Source organism: Schistocerca serialis, chromosome 12 (assembly GCF_023864345.2).
Source record: "Schistocerca serialis cubense isolate TAMUIC-IGC-003099 chromosome 12, iqSchSeri2.2, whole genome shotgun sequence".
Lineage (NCBI taxonomy): Eukaryota > Metazoa > Arthropoda > Insecta > Orthoptera > Acrididae > Schistocerca > Schistocerca serialis.
The window spans coordinates 116,103,604-116,126,447 of NC_064649.1; the positions used below are offsets into that span (position 1 = coordinate 116,103,604).

The 22,844-nt window shown below is 41.4% G+C and overlaps 1 protein-coding gene across 5 annotated transcripts in view; it reads right to left on the reverse strand.

The window, feature by feature from the left end:
• Positions 1-271: 271 nt before the first annotated feature.
• LOC126427912 (uncharacterized) overlaps positions 272-22,844 on the reverse strand; it is an 88,312-nt gene continuing 65,739 nt past the window's right edge. For all 5 annotated transcript variants that reach the window (XM_050089805.1, XM_050089808.1, XM_050089807.1 and 2 more), the window contains exons 9-10: positions 20,100-20,267; positions 272-2,153 (exon numbers count right to left, since the gene is read on the reverse strand). In XM_050089805.1, coding sequence (XP_049945762.1) covers positions 20,135-20,267 — 133 coding nt within the window. In that variant the 3' untranslated portion in view covers positions 272-2,153; positions 20,100-20,134. The remainder of the gene's footprint in view (positions 2,154-20,099; positions 20,268-22,844) is intronic.

Below are 22,844 nucleotides of genomic sequence, written 5' to 3' on the forward strand. Positions count from 1 at the left end.
CGATACTCCCTACTGAGGCACAGAGGAGCTATTTAGTAACCAAAAACTATAGTGTTTTGGTGCAACGAGTTCATGAACTACACAAACAGGCATAAAGCTTACAGACAAAGAATATGTAAAGTTCACCTATCATTATATACAATTATGTCATTGCAATAAAGTTGAAGTCAGTTTTACATTTGCATCATCTTTCTTAAATAAGCCTATATTAGAATCAATCACAAATTTGTTATATCTAGAGAGATGATGACTGTACTTGACAAAGGGATCTTTTTATTCATTTATATAGTTACAAGCTGAACAATTAGTTTGGTTCTGTATCGACAATCTTTGTTACAAAGGATTTGTACTAAATGAAATTACATTCAAATTGATGCTACTACTATAAATTGTTGATATTTAGCTTAGAAAATACGTGTACTTACTATTCTCGACATTTAACATGTGAAGAGATACATTTTCTTATACAATTTTCAACAAATTAAATATTTGTCACATAAATGAAAAAAATATACATTCCAATATCTGAATGTATAATCAACGATAAACTCAGTCACGCTTTAGGAATCTTTGAATGATCAATACGATAACAGCTGGCATATAACAGAAATCAGTGTCATCAGCATAAAGTATCTCATACAACATATGGGCAAAAATAAAAGCCATCCGAAAAGATGTTCACAGGTAATACAAAGCTATACTTCTGAGCTAGTTATTTTTGCACAACATGGTGGTGTTACATCTTTGGCTTTGTACAGAAACCTACGAGTTTTGACACAGAGAGGCCACTGCCAACACATCATCACATAGATAGGGCTTACAGACATCTAAGTAAGTTCATTGGCTACACTACAAACTAAAGTATTTATCATGCAACATTCTTGCCCTTAAGAAATGACACACAGAATATTTATGATGATTGCAAAATTCATAGTTTAATTCATTAACTCTTGTTTCCACACATAGAACATTTATGATGATCGCAAAATTCACAGTTTAATTCATTAACTCCTGTTTGGAAGCAATGAAACTGTCCTTTCCATTGCTCAGATCAGAATTCATGGTGCAGCACTTTGTCATTTTCTTCTGACATCTGCATCTTCTAATGCATTAATTAAATTCTTCAAATCAGAATGCTAGAATCTTAGCACTCCCACCGTTCAATCCCATGTCGAGGCCACTGTTTTATTATTCCCCCGAACGTAATTTACCTGTACGTGAGACTGTTCGTGAAACGAAGTTGGGAAGGCTATCACTGCCACAACTTCTTAAGGTGATCGATGACAAATCTCTGATCATTTGTTTACCTACAAATACCTCAGTTGCTGTCATTGTTATAAATAATGTCACAACACTACCTGCATCATGTCCGGCGACTATAGGATCAATTATATTCTTAGTGGGTACCTCTGTTCTTAGTTCCCTCCATAAAAACCATCGGTAACATCTATCTTTCTTACGAATATTCTCCAATCACTCTCAAATTTTCAAACAGTCTTTCACACAACCTGCGATTAAGAATAAATATCAGAAGAGTTGCAATGTCCCATATTCTGTAACCACATGAAGTTCCTCATTTAACAAAATGAAAGACACATTCACAGCACACTGCAGAAGGACTACGAAGCGTAACTTATCTGAATACAATTCCTTTTCCAGAAAAGGTCTACACTAAAGTTTTCACACAATTTTCCTTGCAGACAACATTAATCAGTTATGAAATTTCTGACACACACACACACACACACACACACACACACACACACACACACACACACGAGCGTGTGCACAAAAAACATTTAACACTGTGTATGTAAAACATCTGTTAGTATAATGTAAACATAAAACAACTAGCCATATGTTCTTCACTAAATATTTTTGTGGCACAAGTTTCAAGTGTGCTGTTGACATCCAACTTGTAAAGGTTTGTCAAACAGACAGTCTTTTGAGATGACGATTTACACAGGAAATACAAAGTGCTATAAAGCGAAAATGTGATGCACTAATTTGAAAAACAGAGAAAAAGCACTGAATACACACATCTGGGAGTATTCTGGCCCAGTCAGCCGCTATGTGGTCCACCGCAAGTAATACTGGTGTACAGCAAACGAAACAGTCCTCTGAGAAGCAGCAGGAGCGGCACAGTATATCAGCTGCAACATGAGAAACAGATTTCATTTTCACTTGCACCGCTCAGTCTGTTGGCAGTTGCATTTGCTGCTCCCTGCACTTTGACATCATTTGGATGGCATACTCCTTCAGTACGAGGTGCATTCAAGTTCTAAGGCCTCCGATTTTTTTTCTCCGGACTGGAAAGACATAGAAACATGCACATTGTTTTAAAGTGAGGCCGAGTTCATTGTCAATACGTCCCAGAGATGGCAGCACCGTACGGCAGATGGAATTTTACCGCCAGCGGCGAGAATGAGAACTGTTTTAAATACTTAAAATGGCGACGTTTTGCTTACTTGAACAGCGTGCAATCATTCGTTTTCTGAATTTGCGTGGTGTGAAACCAATTGAAATTCATCGACAGTTGAAGGAGACATGTGGTGATGGAGTTATGGATGTGTCGAAAGTGCGTTCGTGGGTGCGACAGTTTAATGAAGGCAGAACATCGTGTGACAACAAACCGAAACAACCTCGGGCTCGTACAAGCCGGTCTGACGACACGATCAAGAAAGTGGAGAGAATTGTTTTGGGGGATCGCTGAATGACTGTTGAACAGATCGCCTCCAGAGTTGGCATTTCTGTGGGTTCTGTACACACAATCCTGCATGACGACCTGAAAATGCGAAAAGTGTCATCCAGGTGGGTGCCACGAATGCTGACGGATGACCACGTGGCTGCCCGTGTGGCATGTTGCCGAGCAATGTTGACGCGCAACGACAGCAGGAATGGGACTTTCTTTTCCTCGGTTGTGACAATGGATGAGACGTGGATGCCATTTTTCAATCCAGAAACAAAGCGCCAGTCAGCTCAATGGAAGCACACAGATTCACCGCCACCAAAAAAATTTCGGGTAACCTCCAGTGCTGAAAAAATGATGGTGTCCATGTTCTGCGACAGCGAGGGCGTAATCCTTACCCATTGCGTTCCAAAGGGCACTACGGTAACAGGTGCATCCTACGAAAATGTTTTGAAGAACAAATTCCTTCCTGCACTGCAACAAAAACGACTGGGAAGGGCTGCGCGTGTGCTGTTTCACCGAGACAATGCACCCGCACATCGAGCTAACATTACTCAACAGTTTCTTCGTGATAACAACTTTGAAGTGATTCCTCATGCTCCCTACTCACATGACCTGGCTCCTAGTGACTTTTGGCTTTTTCCAACAATGAAAGACACTCTCCGTGGCCACACATTCACCAGCCGTGCTGCTATTGCCTCAGCGATTTTCCAGTGGTCAAAACAGACTCCTAAAGAAGCCTTCGCCGCTGCCATGGAATCATGGCATCAGCGTTGTGAAAAATGTGTACGTCTGCAGGGCGATTACATCGAGAAGTAATGCCAGTTTCATCGATTTCGGGTGAGTAGTTAATTAGAAAAAAAAATCAGAGGCCTTAGAACTTGAATGCACCTTGTACATCAGCTACATATGGTCTGTTGGCAAACTGGAGGTGGGAATGTGAGAAACAGCTCCATCACAGTGAGGCTGCCCCGCAATGAGTTCACACTGGCCCAACTGTAGTGTGTGTTTAGAAGGGGCAACACATTGTGCGTGGACAGAAAGGTAACTTTGTATTTTATTTTCCAATAAATGTGTTAGCAGTTTACAAAATACAGTGTACGATTGCATCTTTTGAATCACATTATTAAAGAGTAAATGCTATTAAGTATGAACAAAAATAGTTAAAAACAAACAATGGAAACTTCAGGCTGGAATATCAACAATGAAAGGAAAAGATAGATTGCTACTTACCATGAAGATGACACATTAAGTTGCAGAGAGGCACAAGAAAAAGCTTAGCTTTAGCACTAGCTTTCAGCCACAGCCATTGTCAAAGAAATGAACGCACCCACACATTCGTTCACACAAGCAAGCAAGTACACTTTACACACACAACTGCGATCTACAGCAGCTGAGACCAGAATGGAATTGTCACGGAGAATGGAAGCAGCAACCTGACGGGGTGGGGAACCTACTCTAACCTACTGTCTCCATACCCTCCGCCCAACAATTTTCACCCCACCCCCCCTCATTCTCACCCCCCATCATCTGTGTGTGCCTCACTCTGCCAATGTAACTGCCAATCTTTCCCCTTCCCCATTCCTCTCCTTTTTCACTCCCCCCCCCCTCCTCCCTTCACCACAGCCTCCTGACACTGCACCTGTTGGCAGTCTAGTCCCTGAACACTCCTCCAGACAGTGCTCTTCTCTCCCCCACCCATAGCATCCTATACCTTCCCCTTCCATGATCCTTCCACACTGATGCCCTCAACCAACCTGCCAGAGATGGCGAGCAAGCGAGCGAGCGCACACAGTCTGCTTGGTTGTGTGAATGTGTGTTGGCTACACTCCATACAAATACACACACCAAAAAATGTTTTGCATCAGCCCGATTCACAGAACTGACGTGGATACTGTATCAGAGACACAGTCCCTTTGACTGTTCACAGCTGTCACTCGGTTCCAGTCATTCCACGAGAAAGGAGGTACACGGCCCGTGTTGTCTGTAGTTCAACCATGCCTAGATGGTAAATACCGCAGTTCGATCGTGTCCACATTGTTATTTTGTGCCAGGAAGGGCTCTCAACAAGGGAGGTCTCCAGATGTCTTGGAACAATGTTATTCGGACATGGAGAAGACACAGATAGGAACTGTTGATGACATGCCTTTCTCAGGCCGCCCAAGGGCTACTACCACAGTCGATGACCACTACCTATGCATTATTGCTCGGAGAAACCCTGACAGCAATGCCACCACGTTTAATACTTTTCGCACAGCCACAGGACATTGCGTTACGACTCAAACTGTGTGCAATAGGCTATATGATGCACAACTTTATTCCCGACATCCATGGGGAGGACCACCTTTGCAACCACAACACCATGCAGCGTGGGCCCACAACATGCCGAATGGACCGCTCAGGATTGACATCACATTATCTTCACCAATGAGTGTCGCACATGCCTTCAACTAGACAATCGTCAGAGACGTGTTTTGAGGCAACCCGGGCAGGTTGAATGCCTTATACACACTGTCCAGCAAATGCAGCAAGGAGAGGTTGCCTGCTGTTTTGGGGTGGCATTATGTGGGGCAGATATATGCCACTGGTGGTCATGGAAGGCGCTGTAACAACTGTACAATACGTGAATGCCATCCTCCGACCAATAGTGCACCCGTATCGGCAGCATATAGGGAGGATTCGTCTTCATAGACAACAAATTCACGCCCCCAACAGGCAAATCTTGTGAATGACTTCCTTCAGGATAACGACACTGTATGACTAGAATGGCCAGCATGTTCTCCAGACATGAACCCTATCGAACATGCCTGGGATGGATTGAAAAGGGCTGTTTATGGACGACATGACCCACCAACCACTCTGAGGGATCTAAGCCGAATCGCTGTCGAGGAGTGGGACAATCTGGACCAACAGTGCTTTGATGAACTTGTGGCTAGTATGCCACGATGAATACGGGTAAGTATCAATGAAAGAGGACATGCTACTGGGTACTAGAGGTGTCAATGTGTACAGCAATCTGTATCACCACCTCTGAAGGTCTCGCTGTATGGTGGTACAACATGCAATGTTTATTTTTCATTAGCAATAAAAAAAGGGCGGAAATCATGTTTATGTTGATCTCTATTCCAATTTTCTGTACAGGTTCCATAACTCTCGGAACCAAGGTGATGCATAACTTTTTTGATGTGAGTACTTTTAGAAAAAACTTCCTAACACTTAATTCTATACTCGATGTTAACAAATTCCTCTTCTTCAAAAACACTTTTCTTGCCATTACCAGTCTACATTTTATATCCTCTCTACTTTGACCATCATCAGTTATTTTGCTCCCTAAATAGCAAAATTTTATCTACTACTTTAAGCGTCTCATTTCCTAATCTAATTCCCGCAGCATCATCCGATTTAATTCGACTACATTCCATTATCCTCGTTTTGCTTCTGTTGATGTTCATCTTATATCCTCCTCTGAAGACACTGTCCATTCCGTTCAGCTGCTCTTCCAGGTCCTTTGATGTGTGACAGAATTACAATGTCATCAGCAAACCTCAAAGTTTTTATGTCTTCTCTGTGGATTTTAATACCTACTCCGAACTTTGTTTCCTTTACTGCTTGCTCAATATACAGATTGAATAACATCGGGGATAGGCAACAACCCTGTCTCGCTCCCTTCCCAACCACTGCTTCCCTTTCATGCCCCTCGACTCTTATAACTACCATCTGGTTTCTGTACAAATTGTAAATTGCCTTTCGCTCCCTGTATTTTACCCCTGCCACCTTCAGAATTTGAAAGAGAGTATTCCACTCAACACTGTCAAAGGCTTGCATTATACTCAACACTGTGAAAGACTAAGTCCACAAATGCTAGAAACACATGTTTGCCTTTCCTTCATCTGTCTTCTAAGATAAGTCATAGGGTCAGTATTGCCTCACGTGTTTCAACATTTCTACGGAATCCAAACTGATCTTCCCCACGGTTGTCTTCTAATAGTTTTTTGATTTGTCTATAAGAAATTCCTGTCAGTATTTTGCAGCCATGACTTATTAAACTGATAGTTCAGTAATTTCTGTCAACACCTGCTTTCTTTGGGATTGGAATTATTATATTCTTCTTTAAGTCTGAGGGTATTTCGCTTGTCTCATAAATCTTGCTCACCAGATGGTAGAGTTTTGTCAGAGCTGGCTCTCCCAAGGGTATCAGTAGTTCTAATGGAATGCTGTCTAATCCTGGGGCCTTGTTTCGACTCAGGTCTTTCAGTGCTCTGTTAAATCCTTCACACAGTATCATATCTCCCATTTCATCTTCACCTATGTCCTCTTCCATTTCCACAGTATTGTCCTCAAGTACATCGCTCTTTTACAGACCCTTTATATACTCCTTCCACCTTTCTGCTTTCCCTTCTTTGCTTAGAACTGGTTTCCATCTGAGCTCTTGATATTCATACACGTGGTTCTCTCTAATTTCCCTGTAGGCCATGCCTACCTTAGTGATATATGCCTCTACATCCTTGTATTTGTCTTCTAGCCATCCCTGCTTAGCCATTCTGCACTTCCTGTCGATCTCATTCTTGCGACGTTTGCATTACTTTTTGCCTGCTTCATTTACTGCATTTTTATATTTTCTCCTTTCATCAATTAAATTCAATATCTCTTCTGTTACCCAAGTATTTCTACTAGCCCTTGTCTTTTTACCTACTTGATCCTCTGCTACCTTCACTATTTCATCTCTCAAAGCTACCCATTCTTCTACTACTGTATTTCTTTCCCCTGTTCTTGACAACAATCATTACCTAATGCTCTCTCTGAAACTGTCTACAACCTCTGCTTCTTTCAGTTTATCAAGATCCCATCTCCTTAAATCCCCACCTTTTTGCTGTTTCCAGTTTTCGTCTACAGTTCACGATCAATACATTGTGGTCAGAGTCCACATCTGCCCCTGGAAATGTCTTACAATTTGAAACCTGGTTCCTAAATCTCTGTCTTGCCATTATATAATCTATCTGAAACCTTCCAGTGTCTCCAGGCTTCTTCCATGTACACAACTTTCTTTCACGATTTCTGAACCAAGTGTTAGCTGTGATTAAGTTATGCTCTGTGCAAAATTCTACCAAGTGGCTTCCTCTTTCATTCCTTACCCCCATTCCATATTCATCTACTACTTTCCCTTCTATTCCTTCTCCAGCTATTGAATTCCAGTTCCCCATACATGTTACATGATGCAATCAGGCAGAATGTGTCAGACACATATTCACACTGTCATTCTCAAGTTGTCAAATCCTGATCTGAAAACAGTTCTGTCTATTGTGGAATCTTAAACTACTGTAGGCTCAACAGAGGTTGATTTTAGGCCTCATTACATTTCTGTTGTTCGAAGTGTGCAAGACACACTCCCTAATGTTAATCCTAGTATTAAAGTGAATAAAAATAGTGCTCAGACAAACAGTAAACACTGTGGCAAAAACTTTCAGTTTCACGGTGCACAACATGTACTATCGAATACAGTGGGGAAGTCTCATCCTCGGTACTTTTCGAATGATGAGCAGAACGCTCGTTCTTATCGTGACGCAAAATATTTCTAATGTGGAAAGCAAGGTCACATTCCAATAGTTCGTTTACAAGCAATGCAGATGCTTTGTGAGCACACAGCCACAGCATAGTTAGCGACAAGTGCATTCTGTAACAGAAATGTCATAAAAGCCAGGACAGGCAACTGCTTCACTTTCACATTGCAGAACTCTTCTGTTGCAGTACGTAGACAGGAGGACATGCTTTCTGTCCCTTAAGAGTGGACAGCTACAGCTGCCTACTTCTGTTGTATCTGCCTATAATGCACACAAAATTCCAGTGCTTGACATGTGCAGTTTGCCAGCAACTTCTCCTGGAATTACAAAATGAATATCGTTTCATGTACTCAGTTCTAGAAACAGAGCAAACATATTCGGTTAGACTTGTTTGATGTTACAAATCAGTGTTTCAGTGTGTCACACTAATGTTTCTGAATGTTTGACCAACTTTTAGTACGGGCTAATGATTTTTAAGCGATTACCGTTCAGAAGTGTTTCAGCTCCTGCTATTTCTCATCAGCGCCTGGAACCACTAACAGCAAAAGCCCCTTCTTGTAAAAATTATGATGTTAATCCCAAAAGTAAGGTCTCCTAATTTTTTTATGTAAGTACATAGACCTGTTTATTTCTACAACGGTTTATATCAGATTACAACTTGAGCATTTAGATATTTTTCAACATAATCACCATTTCCATCGATTCATTTTTGTAGACACTGTGGCAGTTTTTGTATGCCCATGTCATACCAGCTCGCCGCCATGCTCTTCAGAAAGTTATGAACCTCCTCTCTCACCTCATCATCGGAGCTGAATCGCTAATGCTGACATTTACTGTGAGACTCTGAAAAAACTCAAACGGGCAGCAATTCAGAACCAAAGAAGAGGAATGTTGAGCAAGGGCGTACACATTCTCCGTGACAATGCTCGCCCACACATCGCTCGGCAAACCGTTGCCCTCCTGCAACAGTTTCGGTGGAACATAATCACCCACCCACCCTATAGTCCTGACTTGGCACCCAGTGACTATCACCTGTTCCCTAGGTTAAAAGAACATTTGGCCAGAAAGTGATTCAGCTGTGATGACGCGGTGAAAGAAGAGGTTCATAACTTTCTGAACAGCATGGCGGCGAGCTGGTATGACATGGGCATACAAAAACTACCACAGCGTCTACAAAAGTGCATCGACAGAAATGGTGATTATGTCGAAAAATAGCTAAATGTTCAAGCTGTAAACTAATGTAAACCATTGTAGGAATAAACAGGTCTATGTACTTATAAAAAAAATAGGAGACCTTACGTTTGGGATTACTCTCGTATTTGCACAATACTCTAGCCATCGGTTGTACGCCTGCTAAACATTTGGCAAATTTAGATTGCTTATTTCAATTTCTTTCCGTGGATGGTTTAAAGTGCAATATGGAAAAGTACTACTCCTTCCAAAAAAAATTTTACTATGTAGGACACATAATAAATGCACAGGGAATTCATCCTGCTACTTTGCAATTGTCTGCAATAAAAGATACGCTGGTGCAAGGTGCACTGTAGCATTAAGGAGCTCCAAGCTCTCATTGGGAAGCTTACCTACTATATCAAATTCATTAAAACCACTGCACAATTTGCTACTCCATCGAACAGGCAGAATTGGAAAAATGTTCCTTTCGTGAGGTACCAAGAATTTCAGGATGCATTTCGGCAATTAAAAGGACACATTATTAAATCATCTTTGTTTGATTTTTTTGACCAGCTAAGCCTGTTGTGTTAGCTGTGGATGCATTATTATGGGACTGGAGCTGTGCTCTGGCACAGAATTTGTTTTTCTGATAGACCTATTACTTTTGCCTCAAAAACTGTTAACAAAACACAATGCAATTTAAAACAAAGTCAGCTCGAGAAAGAGGTGCTCGCCATGACCTTTGGTCTTACCACATCCCACCAATATTTGGACAGCTGGAAGTTCTATTTCATTAGAGATCATAGGCCTCTATCAGCTCTAATTGGGCTCTAATGCTTTGTATCATTCTTAAATCTATATGCAAGAATTTGAAAATCTTCAAAATTTTTTTCTCGATTTCTGCTGTATTTCCGCAGAAACTGCTCCTGACCCAGCTCTTCGGCATTTTGCAATACATGTACCATGGGTGGCCACGTACTTTGATAGAAATTCTCCACTCAGCAGCACGTCGCTATTTTTGTATCATCACACACTACCTGAATGGTCAAGTGTTCTGCTGTTGCATACAGAGAATGACGATGCACATGTTGTGATTCCTCTCTCCCTGAGAGAGGAGATTTGTCCTTATCACATCCCGGTCATTGGGGCATAGTTTGCAAGAAACAACTCATCAGAAACCATTGTATCTGGCAGGGCATGGATGCTCAGATTGAGAAAAGGTTTCTGCGGAACATCAATCAGCTCCACCACAATGCTTTTATGAGTTGCCAGCTCCATCAAAACTGTGGCAACATATCCATATTGATTTTGCGAGTCTCTGCCATGGTGGGTGGTGGTAGAAGCACACAGTTAACTTCCTTTAGTTGTCCCCCGGACATCTACCACTACTGAAAGTAGGGCTTTGACTTTATCTTCTAATTTATGTCTTTAAGGTCTTCCTGAGATCACTGTCTCAGACAGTCGACCACCATTCATGGTAGTCAATTCAGTTTTATGCTGCCAATTCCATCCACCATGTGGCTACTACATCTTTACCCCCCAGTCTAATGGTGAAGCTGAACAGTTTATTCTAGCATTCAAATGACACATGGAGAACCTCTGTTCCTCCCACATATACAGGAGCAAGCCTTTAGGTTCTTTTTTTTGTTTTTTTTTTTTTTTTTGTTTTTCTTCTTCTTCTTCTTTTGTCCCTCCTTGCCATGTGGTGGGATGTCACTGGCAGAATTACAAGGGTTGTTTGAGAAGTTCTCGGAATCACCACGAGAGGTCAGCACTAGCGCAACGAGTTTTTCACGTGATATTCATTAGACTGTTGTCTGTAAACACGTGACACATCAGTGCTCTTGGTAGAGAGTTGTGATTGTGATGTGCCTGTGTTGTTGTTCCCGCGTAGTGATTTGCGAAGACAGAAAAAGATCGAGATTCGAGCAGTGATTAAGTACTTCGTAAAGAAAGGTAAGAAAGCAAATAGACATTCATGCCAATTTCAAGAAAGACTGGGGGACTCTACTCCTTCATATTCAACTGCTGTCACGTGGACAAATGAATTTAAATTTTGTCAGGAGAGCTTAGGTGATGTTCCGCACAGTGTTCAGCCAAGATGTGTCACTACTCCAGAAATCATGGCAAAAGTGCACACAATGGTCACGGAGGATCGCCGATTGAAAGTGCGAGAAATTGTTCACGCTTGCCCGATGTCATCTGAAAGGTTACATCACATTTTCACTGAAGAATTAGAAATGAAAAAATTATCTGCAAGATGGATGCCGCAACTCTTTATGCTGGATCAAAAACGCACGATAATGGACATATTGGAACAATGTTTGGCCCATTTTAGGAGAAACGAACAAGATTTTTTGCGCCAGTTTGTGACCCCAGATGAAACTTTGGTGCACTACTATACCTCAGAGACAAAACAACAGTAAAATCAGTGGAAACATGCTGATTCTCTGCCACCAAAGAAAGCACAGACAATTTGTTCGGCAGGAAAGGTCATGGCACCAGTGTACTGGGATGCGAAGGGGATTCTGTTTGTAGATTATCTCCACACTGGACAAACAATTACTGGAGAATACTATGCTAACCACCTGGACAAATTGCAACAATAGATACTCAAAAAAAGGCCATGTTTAGCAAGGAAGAAAGTCATCTTCCATCACGACAATGCGCATCCACACACATGTGCCACCGCCATGGCAAAATTACACGAACTAAGGTACGAATTGTTACCACAACTGCCTTATTCACCTGATATGGCTCCATCAGACTTTCATCTCTTCCCAAAACTGAAAATTTTTCTCGGTGGATGAAGATTCACTTCGAACGAAGAACTGATAGCTGGAGTTGACAACTATTTTGCAGGCCTGGAGGAAACTCATTTTCGAGATGGGATCAAGGCACTGAAATATCATTGGACCAAGTGCACTAATCTAGAAAAAGACTACATTGAAAAATTAAAAAAGTTTCAGTGCTGTAAGTACTTTTTTTCTATTTTGTTCCGAGAACTTTTCAAACCACTCTCGAATTACACAGTCTTAGTCACTGCACCCTGTTACATTTCCTGCGGCCACTACGGAAACAATTCGTTCTGCAAGGAGAGAAAGTTTCAGCCACAAGATGAAATATTTTACAAACTTTTTGGAGAGAAATAGTGAGCACAGTGTTATTACAAAAGCCACTGTAATTTCTTCTTACATTTTACAAGGTTCCACTGGGCTGCACCACAACCAGCTATGGTGTGCTTCCAAGTACGGCACAGATTCTGCCACAGAGTTTTTACCCAGAAACCCTGGTATGCCACTGTGGTCCCCGCAAGCAGTTGTCTCTGGCTTTCTGCCAATTGCAGCCCACACCGTCCACAGTGGTGTCCACAGATGTCAATGTCCTGGCACCGCTGCCAATGAACTGACGTGTGTGGACGCGCTGCCCACAGACGATCACTGCTCCACCACAGTAAACTTGCTGTGTGCCCAACCACGGCGACTGGTCTCAGGGCACGGGTGTGCACCCTGTGACCAGTTTCTCAGCCGTTGTTCCCGGTCACTCGCAAAGTGGATATCAGGGTGCAGTCAGAGAGCCCCATCTGCATCCAGTCTGCCCGCATTCCACCGCTGGGAGCCACAGCCTTACATGACAACGGTGTTGAGGTTTGGAGGGGAGGAATGTGTCTCATTCAAAGAGTGAGGTGCCAAAGCAAGGTTGTTACCTTGCAATGAAACCACAAGGTACGATAGTCACTGCAAGCCGGGCTGACAAGTTAGTCACACCTGTGTAGCCACACCCACAAATGCTTCGCTGTACCACAGCATCTGCTCATCTATTTACCACCGAGCACGGGGCAGCTCATCGCCATTTGCCATCACTGAGTAAGACAAGAGCATTGTTTTCAAACTGTAAACTCAGTGTCTTAGGTAGAACTCACAACTATAAGTGAAAGTTATTGTTAAGTGTAGTCTGATGGAGAAACTCTCTTTTCTCTGTATCAAGCAATACAGTAATGTTCAGAGACAGTTGTAAATACTCATGGCATCGCTGTGGAAATGAATTGTACAAAGTTAAGTAATTCTTCTGATCTATGTTGTAATAAAGTGAACTAATATTTTACAACTTACGGTATCCACTCCGTCTCCTCCCAGAGCAAACGAAAGAACCCACCATCATACCAGCGAGTGTATTTTTGTCAGGCACAACATTGCTTAATTTAATTTAATAATTGGTGTACATTTCAAATAAATATTGCAATGCCTGTATGTCAGTTTGCACATATATTGTACACCCATTCACATTTCATCAATGTAAGAAAAACTTTCTGCCTTTGTTTCTTAATTTCCTTAAGTGTGTGAAGCATCTGCACATGTTACTTACATCAGTTCTCCCTGCCAGGAAGCTCGTATACTTCCAGTTCTCTACCAATGAAAGTGCACCGTGTCCTGTGCAGAACATCTTCCTCTCACAGAAAATGGTGGTGGTTAGTGTTTAACGTCCCGTCGACAACGAGTGCATTAGAGACGGAGCGCAAGCTCGGGTTAGGGAAGGATTGGGAAGGAAATCGGCCGTGCCCTTTCAAAGGAACCATCCCGGCATTTGCCTGAAACGATTTAGGGAAATCACGGAAAACCCGAATGCGAGTCTCACAGAAAATGAATCTTCTGTTTTATAACAGGAAGTAGTTTCCACAGAGTTGACAATATTTTTTTAAGTATTCTACATTTCCTTTCAGATGACCATCTGTCAAAAAGGTCGACAACATTGTGAACTTAGTGCTGTATTTCCCCCCATCTGTTTCTAGAGTGACCAACGATTTTACTGCCAATTTTTGTGCGCACTGCAGCCCTTATAATAAAACTCTGTGGATGTTGCAGAACATTTATTTTTTTGCCAACTCATTAACATGTGCACAAATAATGTCACAAATGTCCAAATTGTCTTTAATGTACAAGTACCTCCTCTTTGGATTGTGGCAATTTCCTTGCAATACGAGAGGCTCATCCACCAATTTGCTAAACTAAAAAATTGAACTTACTTATTACATAACAACAACAGTCCCAGACTCCCATACACAGGGTAGAAGACAAAAGAATGAAACACAACAACATATACAATTCCATCAGGAATCCAGACCAATGGGGAGACGACCGGGACAGAACAACAGACACTATATCAAGAATGTTACAAAAAGAATACACAGAAGTGACACTATATAGACCTGCACCAAACATAACCATGACACTAAGTGACAGTACGATGATAGAGAAAATTAAACATTATATAGTGATACAGCAACAAGATGAATCAGGGACACACTAAGGCAAAATAACTCATAACACAACTGCAGTTACAAAACTATATAAATATGTAGAATAATATTAGAGATACAAATAGAAAGTGCTGGTCAGAAATGTGTAACTCTATGACCCTATTACGAGGTCTGCCTACCTGACAAGCCCCATAAGGTATTGACAGTAATAATGATTGTCACTTAATGGTATTTCGGAACAGTCTGTAAACAGTGACTGGCTGTAGTTGCCTATGGGTAATGTACTAATGTACTAAGTGTACTAAGTTAGGAAATTAACCCTTAATGTAAAATCAAGTTACATACAACTTGCAATGCCATATCAAAAGAAAGTGCAGAAGGTGACAAAGGTACCAGCACATACTATAGATGCCTTCTGCCAGAAGTAATAAGAATGCAATGTGTGCTAAGCAGCTTGCAAATGGATAGACCTACGAACTGTGGTGTGCTGGTAGAAATTATTGAAAATCTTAACCCTTTCGCAGCTATGGGCATACGTTGATGCCTGGCAGGTAAAAAGGCGAAATGGCTATGGGCGTAGATGTATGCCCGGCAGGTGAAAGTCCAGACGGCTACGGGCATTCATGTATGCCCGGCAGGGGGAAAGTCAAGATGGCTAATGGCATTCATATATGCCCAAGCTCGGGAGCACGTAAATGTACACAACAGATTGGCTACTCACTGTTGTCCACATTTCTGACGACAGAGTCATTATCTGGTCTTCTTTGTAAAGTAGGAAAGGGCTTTAGTTTTCACCTCCCCTGGCCCTTTCTGCTTACGAGTCGTACATTCGGCCAGTCTTCTTTTGGCTTCTGGTGAGACGACAGAGTTTGCGTGTGTAGGCTTTGCCACATTGGGACACTATATATCAGACAAGGAAATCGTGGATATTCTTACGAATAGTAGCGACGAAGATTGTAGTGATACTTCTTGGATTTCTTCCGACGAAGTGTTGGATGCATCTGAACGTATTGCTGAATCCTCGATGTCACAAACAGAAGATTCTTCCTCTGAAGACAGAAAAGAAGAAGAAGTAAGTGAAACTTCATCAGGAAGAAGAAAGTATGACTGGGCAGATAATCATCCAGTGATGAAACAACACCATTTTGTGAACATATTTAGCAGGTTAAAAGCAGATTTCGAAGAGTCAGCAAGCCATTTAGATTTTTCTTATTACTTCATGTCCAGGGAATTTGTTTATGCCATCTGTACACAGATCAATAGTTATTATAAATTTATTAATGAAAAAGAAATGACAGTATCCAGGAGGTTAACTCACTGGAAGCATATAGAGCCAGCAGAATTTTATTGTTTCTAGTGTGTTCTCTGCTTATGCCTAGAAGTAAAAAATCAGTGAATGAATATTGGTCGACAGATTCTTTGCTTCAAACATCAATATTTTCTAACATAAGAGCCAGGAACGGTACAAATTGATCCTGCATTTATTGCACTTCAGTGATAATTCCACTGCATCTCACTGACGAAAGTCAGTTACTTTTCAAGGAAAGGCTCCAATGTAAGCAGTACATACCAAATAAACATAGCCGTTTTGGCATTGAAATTTTCATCCTTTGTGGCGTACAAACCAATTATATTTTGGATTATACTGCCTACACTGGTGCCACTACGGAAATAGAACCCGGAAATGCTGATTTGGGAAAAATCAGGCGATGTTGTTGTGAGGTTGTTATTGCCATACCTCAACAAAGGTCATACCATTTATTTAGACAAATGGTATTCAAGCTCTGAATTATTCCTGTGGCTCTATGATAAATGTATAAACACCGGCGTAACAGTACTCAAAAACAGGAGACATTTACCACCGTTTGCAGACAACCTGAAAAATGTAGAAATATAGTTCAAATCCTGTAGAACGTTAATGGCACTAAAATGGATGGACAAGAAAGAAGTCTGGATGCTTTTAACCGTAAATGGACAAGAGTTTGTGGAGTCAAAGAAAAAAGAACATAAAACGGGCCAAAACAAATTGAAACCTACCTGTGTTGTCAGCTATAATAAGCCAATGGGAGCAGTTGATAAGACAGATATGCTGTTATCTTCTGAACAGTGCATCCAAAAGACAATGAAGTGGTACAAGAAAGTATTTTTTCATTTGGCTGACTTGTGTGTGCTTAATGCAAAAACTATTTTTGTAATACAAAAGCAACAGAAGGTACCACTATGGAAATACCACTTGAAAATAATCTGTCAGTTGCTTGATAAATTTCATAGTCAGACGTGTAAAAGTTCGATCCCACAGACAACCAAAGGAGAGAGCCCTTTCAGACTGCAGAACGAAGAGGGACGTCATCCACGGTTCCTCGTAGTAAGGAGAAAAAGATTCCCCAGAGACACTGTAGTATGTACTGCTCATTCATAAGATGTAAAAAGTGTGATGCGGCTCTCTGCATGGTGACATGTTTCGAAAAATATCACACACTAAAGAAATTTAGATGTTTTAATAACTGTGTACATTTCAAGTAAAGGAAAATAAAATATAAAAATAAAAAATTAAATAAAAGTAAAAAAAAATGGTTTTTAACACAGCCAGTAGCAATCCAAAGCCAGCGTCAAAAATGAGAATGGGAAACCACTAAAGTAAACCGTACTGAACGTGACAAGCTAAAAAAGAAAACAGCGAGCAAGAAGAAGTAGACGTTTACTACCCGATTTCTTACTGTGGAGAATCGACTCTCGACTTTAATTACAAACGAAGCCATGGGCCTATCTCAAAAAGTGTTATGCAGATATATTCTTTGTTTATCGCCGAGTCTGGATACATGACACAATGTGGTTTTAAATTTCTGTAATTATTTTTTATTTAAGATAGTTGCAAGAATTGTCAGAGATTTCGGTGTTTTTGCTATGCGCAACTCACTTTAAAACCATATATCTTCAAACACATTCGTTTGATGTCAATGATATTTTAATATGTTGGAGACATATTGACAGTCTAAGTCCCAAGTTACAGGAATTACTAATAAAAAAAGTTCCCATTTTTCTAAACAAACTGTTTATCAGCCCACAATAAGTAATCTAACTGAAAGTGTTGGTTAGTTTTGAAGCTCTCTTTCGTGGTTATCAGAAACTATAACCACTGTGACCATACAGGTTATACTGTTTTTAGGAAGAATATCACTGAACAGTCGTTCTGTGCGCACCGGAATGTGAGGGAAGCCTGCAGTGGCCGTAGCCTACAGCGACTATAGGGTTCAGTCCACCGCCCGCCGGCCAAGCGCACACTGTGTTTCCTCCCAACAGTCAGCCGGGCAGCCAGGACACTCAGCCCTTGTAGCCGTGAAAGGGTTAATAGGCGTTTTGAAAGAATCTACAAATTAGAGGAACCAAAAGCAAAGGATGGCATATTGGCATCCACACCTTATCCTTTTTCTCAAATCAAAATGGGTATCGAAAGCTAGCCGAGAATACGTTAAAGAACTGGTGTTGCCCGCCCCGTCCCCCAGAAATACAGGGGAACGAGAACAAGGGAAGAGCTTGCAACACTCTGAAAATATATATATTAGAGGGAAACATTCCACGTGGGAAAAGTATATCTAAAAACAAAGATGCTGTAACTAACCACACGAAAGCGTTGGTATGTTGATAGAGACAATAACAAACACAAACACACACACAAATTTCAAGCTTTCACAACCCACGGTTGCTTCATCAGGAAAGAGGGAAGGAGAGGGAAAGACTAAAGGATGTGGGTTTTAAGGGAGAGGGTAAGGAGTCATTCCATTCCCAGGAGCGGAAAAACTTACCTTAGGGGGAAAAAGGGACAGGTATACACTCGCGCGCACACACACACACACATATCCATCCACACATATACAGGCACAAGCAGACATATATATATAATAAAATTACTCTGATTCTTCTGTAGTGAGTAATACTGCCAATACTATAATACATCTAGAAATAATGCAGTATTTAAAAGATAATGACAATAGTTTAGTTACCTTGAACAGATATCCAAATGTAAAAAAGAAATAAAAAAGATTACCCTTAAAGATAAAACTTGTTTACTAAGTTCTGCTCCTGCTGAAAGACTATTTTCATTTAGTTGCACAATACACAAGGTCACTATGCTGTGCAGACATACTGTCTGGCTAAAGTACTCTGTGACGGTTGTGTGTTAACAATGCAAAGTGGAGAATGGATTTAAACACTCAATACACCCACTGCAGGAACAATATGTAAGAAACTATCAACTGAACTAAGGAGGGCATAGATATGAGAAAAATTATATTACGTACTGCAAATAATATTATTGTATAAAAGAATTTTGTAAAATCAATAGAAAGAAAAGAGTTGACATGTGAAGGAAAACTAAAAAAGTTAAAACATAAAAACTTATTAAGTCTGGCCAAACAATGAAGGGTATTGCCCCCTACAGGTCAAGGACCTAGTACAGAAATTGTAACGTAATGTCTACTCTGAGCAGCAAACAAACAAACCCTAAACAACCAGAAAATTGCACCAGAACTGTATACTGTCGTCTAGTAAAGTCTGGACAGCGGCAGTATACAGTAAGGGGGGCAGTTGTACTGTACCGAAACTGAGATACCTGAAAGACCGGAAATTTGTTAAATTGATTGTCTCTCTCTCTCTCTCTCTCTCTCTCATTATTTATAGGAAGATTATACTACATGTGGCACTGAATCTACGTTATCTCAGTAATTCCAAATTTCCTACTGTTCATTTCTTAACAGTTTTCTTTTATTAATCTCTTCTCTTGTTTTGGACGTCTCCACAGTACAATGTTTCATGGAGGCATTCTGTCTTTTGTGTCAAGCAAAAAAAGTGTAAACTTTTATCTCAATACAGTGTTTATTACAAGCCTTGAGTGAGGTTTTATTCAGGAGGAGGAAAATCCAAAGTCCATTACAATCCCTTCTACAAAAATTTTATATCACAGAGATAATATGCCTTATCGATACGACACAGTCAGAAGAAATTTATTTATCCAGTAAGAAGAAGGCCACAGAAAAAGACTCTGGAGCTGCTGTTATCAAGAAGAAATGAGGTAAAGCGCTAACTTCCACAAACATTACTTTACAAGACATTAATGAAAATTGGTGGTTTTACAGGTGAAAGCAACAATAGCAGCTGTTTGGTCTGCTGCCCTCTTAACATTATTTACACAAATTGTAAAAAGTTAAAAAAAATAGACAATCACATCATCCCCACTTCACAGACCAATCCTTCAGCAATACCAATATAGCTGTTACAGGTTAGGACTGCCCTCACTCAGTACACAGTCCCCGCACGGCACGGCAGTTTGAACTGGCACACAGCACATGTACGATATTTCTAAGCCACGTCCTTACCAGAGTGTGTTTCCCATTCCGCACCCCGATGCCTAGGTCACACTACTCACCGCCCTTCCGCCTCCTGCTGCTCCTGTGCCGGTTCTCAGCCCGTCCTCTGCGACGTCTTTGAGTGGCCGGCACTCCTCGCATTCTCGGGTATCGCCACGTCCCTCGCCGCCTTGTCCGCCAGGGACCCTTCGATCCGGTCCCTGTACTCCTCCCATTCTGTTCTCTTCCTGTAAACCAAACCAGGCATATTTATAATTTCATTTTGTTTCTGATCTCTCCGAGACGCATTAAAATCTCGGAACACTTCACATACTATTTTCTGTGGACAATATGTGGACAATATATCCACACTGGCAGAGACCTTTCCCAGTTCAGATGTATATTATGAGGAAATGAATGTATCACTTTTGTTTACGTAGTGGTCCCGGCGGAGGTTCGAGTCCTCCCTAGGGCATGGGTGTGTGTGTTTGTCCTTAGGATAATTTAGGTTAAGTAGTGTGTAAGCTTACGGACTGATGACCTTAGCAGTTAAGTCCCATGAGATTTCACACACATTTGAACATTTTTTTTGTTTACTTAGTACGGCTGCATTCGGGCCTTAACATTCTCTCGCGCATCGGACCAGGAACAGCACATTCCAAAACATATTACAAAACTCAATTACTAAATAGACCTCTGTTTCATTTATGTAAACCTGATTAATTATTATGAGAATAATTACAATCACCAACACAAGTATTAACAATCAATAGCACAGAATTGTCATTAATAATAATAATAATAATAATAATAATAATAATAATAATAATAATATTAAAGATCCCAATACCACAACAGATAAATGCAGACTTTGCAAACAACAAATAGAAACAGTAGATCACATCACAAGCGTATGTACAATACTAGCAAATACAGAATACCCCAGAAGACATGACAATGTAGCAAAAATAATACAACAACTTGCCATACAACATAAACTAATAAAACAACACGTTACCACATACAATTATGCACCACAAAATGTACTGGAGAATGATGAATACAAATTATACTGGAACAGAAACATTACAACAGATAAAACACCACCACATAACAAACCTGACATCATACTCACCAATAAAAAGAAGAAATTAACACAACTAATAGAAATATCCATACCCAATACAACAAATACAGGGTGTTACAAAAAGGTACGGCCAAACTTTCAGTAAACATTCCTCACACACAAATAAAGAAAAGATGTTATGTGGACATGTGTCCGGAAACGCTTAATTTCCATGTCACAGCTCATTTTAGTTTCATCAGTATGTACTGTACTTCCTCGATTCACCGCCAGTTGGCCCAATTGAAGGAAGGTAATGTTGACTTTGGTGCTTGTGTTGACATACGACTCATTGCTCTACAGTACTAGCATCAAGCACATCAGTACGTAGCATCAACAGGTTAGTGTTCATCACGAACGTGGTTTTGCAGTCAGTGCAATGTTTACAAATGCGGAGTTGGCAGATGCCCATTTGCTGTATGGATTAGCACGGGGCAATAGCCGTGACGCGGTGCGTTTGTATCGAGACAGATTTCCACAACGAAGGTGTCCCGACAGGAAGACGTTCGAAGCAATTGATCGGCGTCTTAGGGAGCACAGAACATTCCAGCCTATGACTCGCAACTGGGAAAGACCTAGAACGACGAGGACACCTGCAATGGACAAGGCAATTCTTCGTGCAGTTGACGATAACCCTAATGTCAGCGTCAGAGAAGTTGCTGCTGTACAAGGTAACGTTGACCACGTCACTGTATGGAGAGTGCTACGGGAGAACCAGTTGTTTCCGTACCATGTACAGCGTGTGCGGGCACTATTAGCAGCTGATTGGCCTCCACGGGTACACTTCTGCGAATGGTTCATCCGACAATGTGTCAATCCTCATTTCAGTGCAAATGTTCTCTTTACGGATGAGACTTCATTCCAACATGATCAAATTGTAAATTTTCACAATCAACATGTGTGGGCTGACGAGAATCCGCACGCAATTATGCAATCACGTCATCAACACAGATTTTCTGTGAACGTTTGGGCAGGCATTGTTGGTGATGTCTCGATTGGGCCCCATGTTCTTCCACCTACGGTCAATGGAGCACGTTATCATGATTTCGTACGAGATACTCTACCTGTGCTGCTAGAACATGTGCCTTTACTAGTACGACACAACATGTGGTTCATGCCCAATGGAGCTCCTGCACATTGCAGTCGAAGTGTTCGTACGCTTCTCAACAACAGATTCGGTGGCCAATGGATTGGTAGAGGCGGACCAATTCCATGGGCTCCACGCTCTCCTGACCTCAACCCTCTTGACCGAGCGAGGTGGCGCAGTGGTTAGCACACTGGACTCGCATTCGGGAGGACGACGGTTCAATCCCGTCTCCGTCCATCCTGATTTAGGTTTTCCGTGATTTCCTTAAATCACTTCAGGCAAATGCCGGGATGGTTCCTTTGAAAGGGCACGGCCGATTTCCTTCCCCATCCTTCCCTCACCCGAGCTTGCGCTCCGTCTCTAATGACCTCGTTGTCGACGGGACGTTAAACACTAATCTCCTCCTCCTCAACCCTCTTGACTTTCATTTATGGGGGCATTTGAAAGCTCTTGTCTACGCAACCCCGGTACCAAACGTAGAGACTCTTCGTGCTCGTATTGTGGACGGCTGTGATACAATATGCCATTCTCCAGGGCTGCATCGGCGCATCAGGGATTCCATATGACGGAGGGTGGATGCATGTATCCTCGCTAACGGAGGACATTTTGAACATT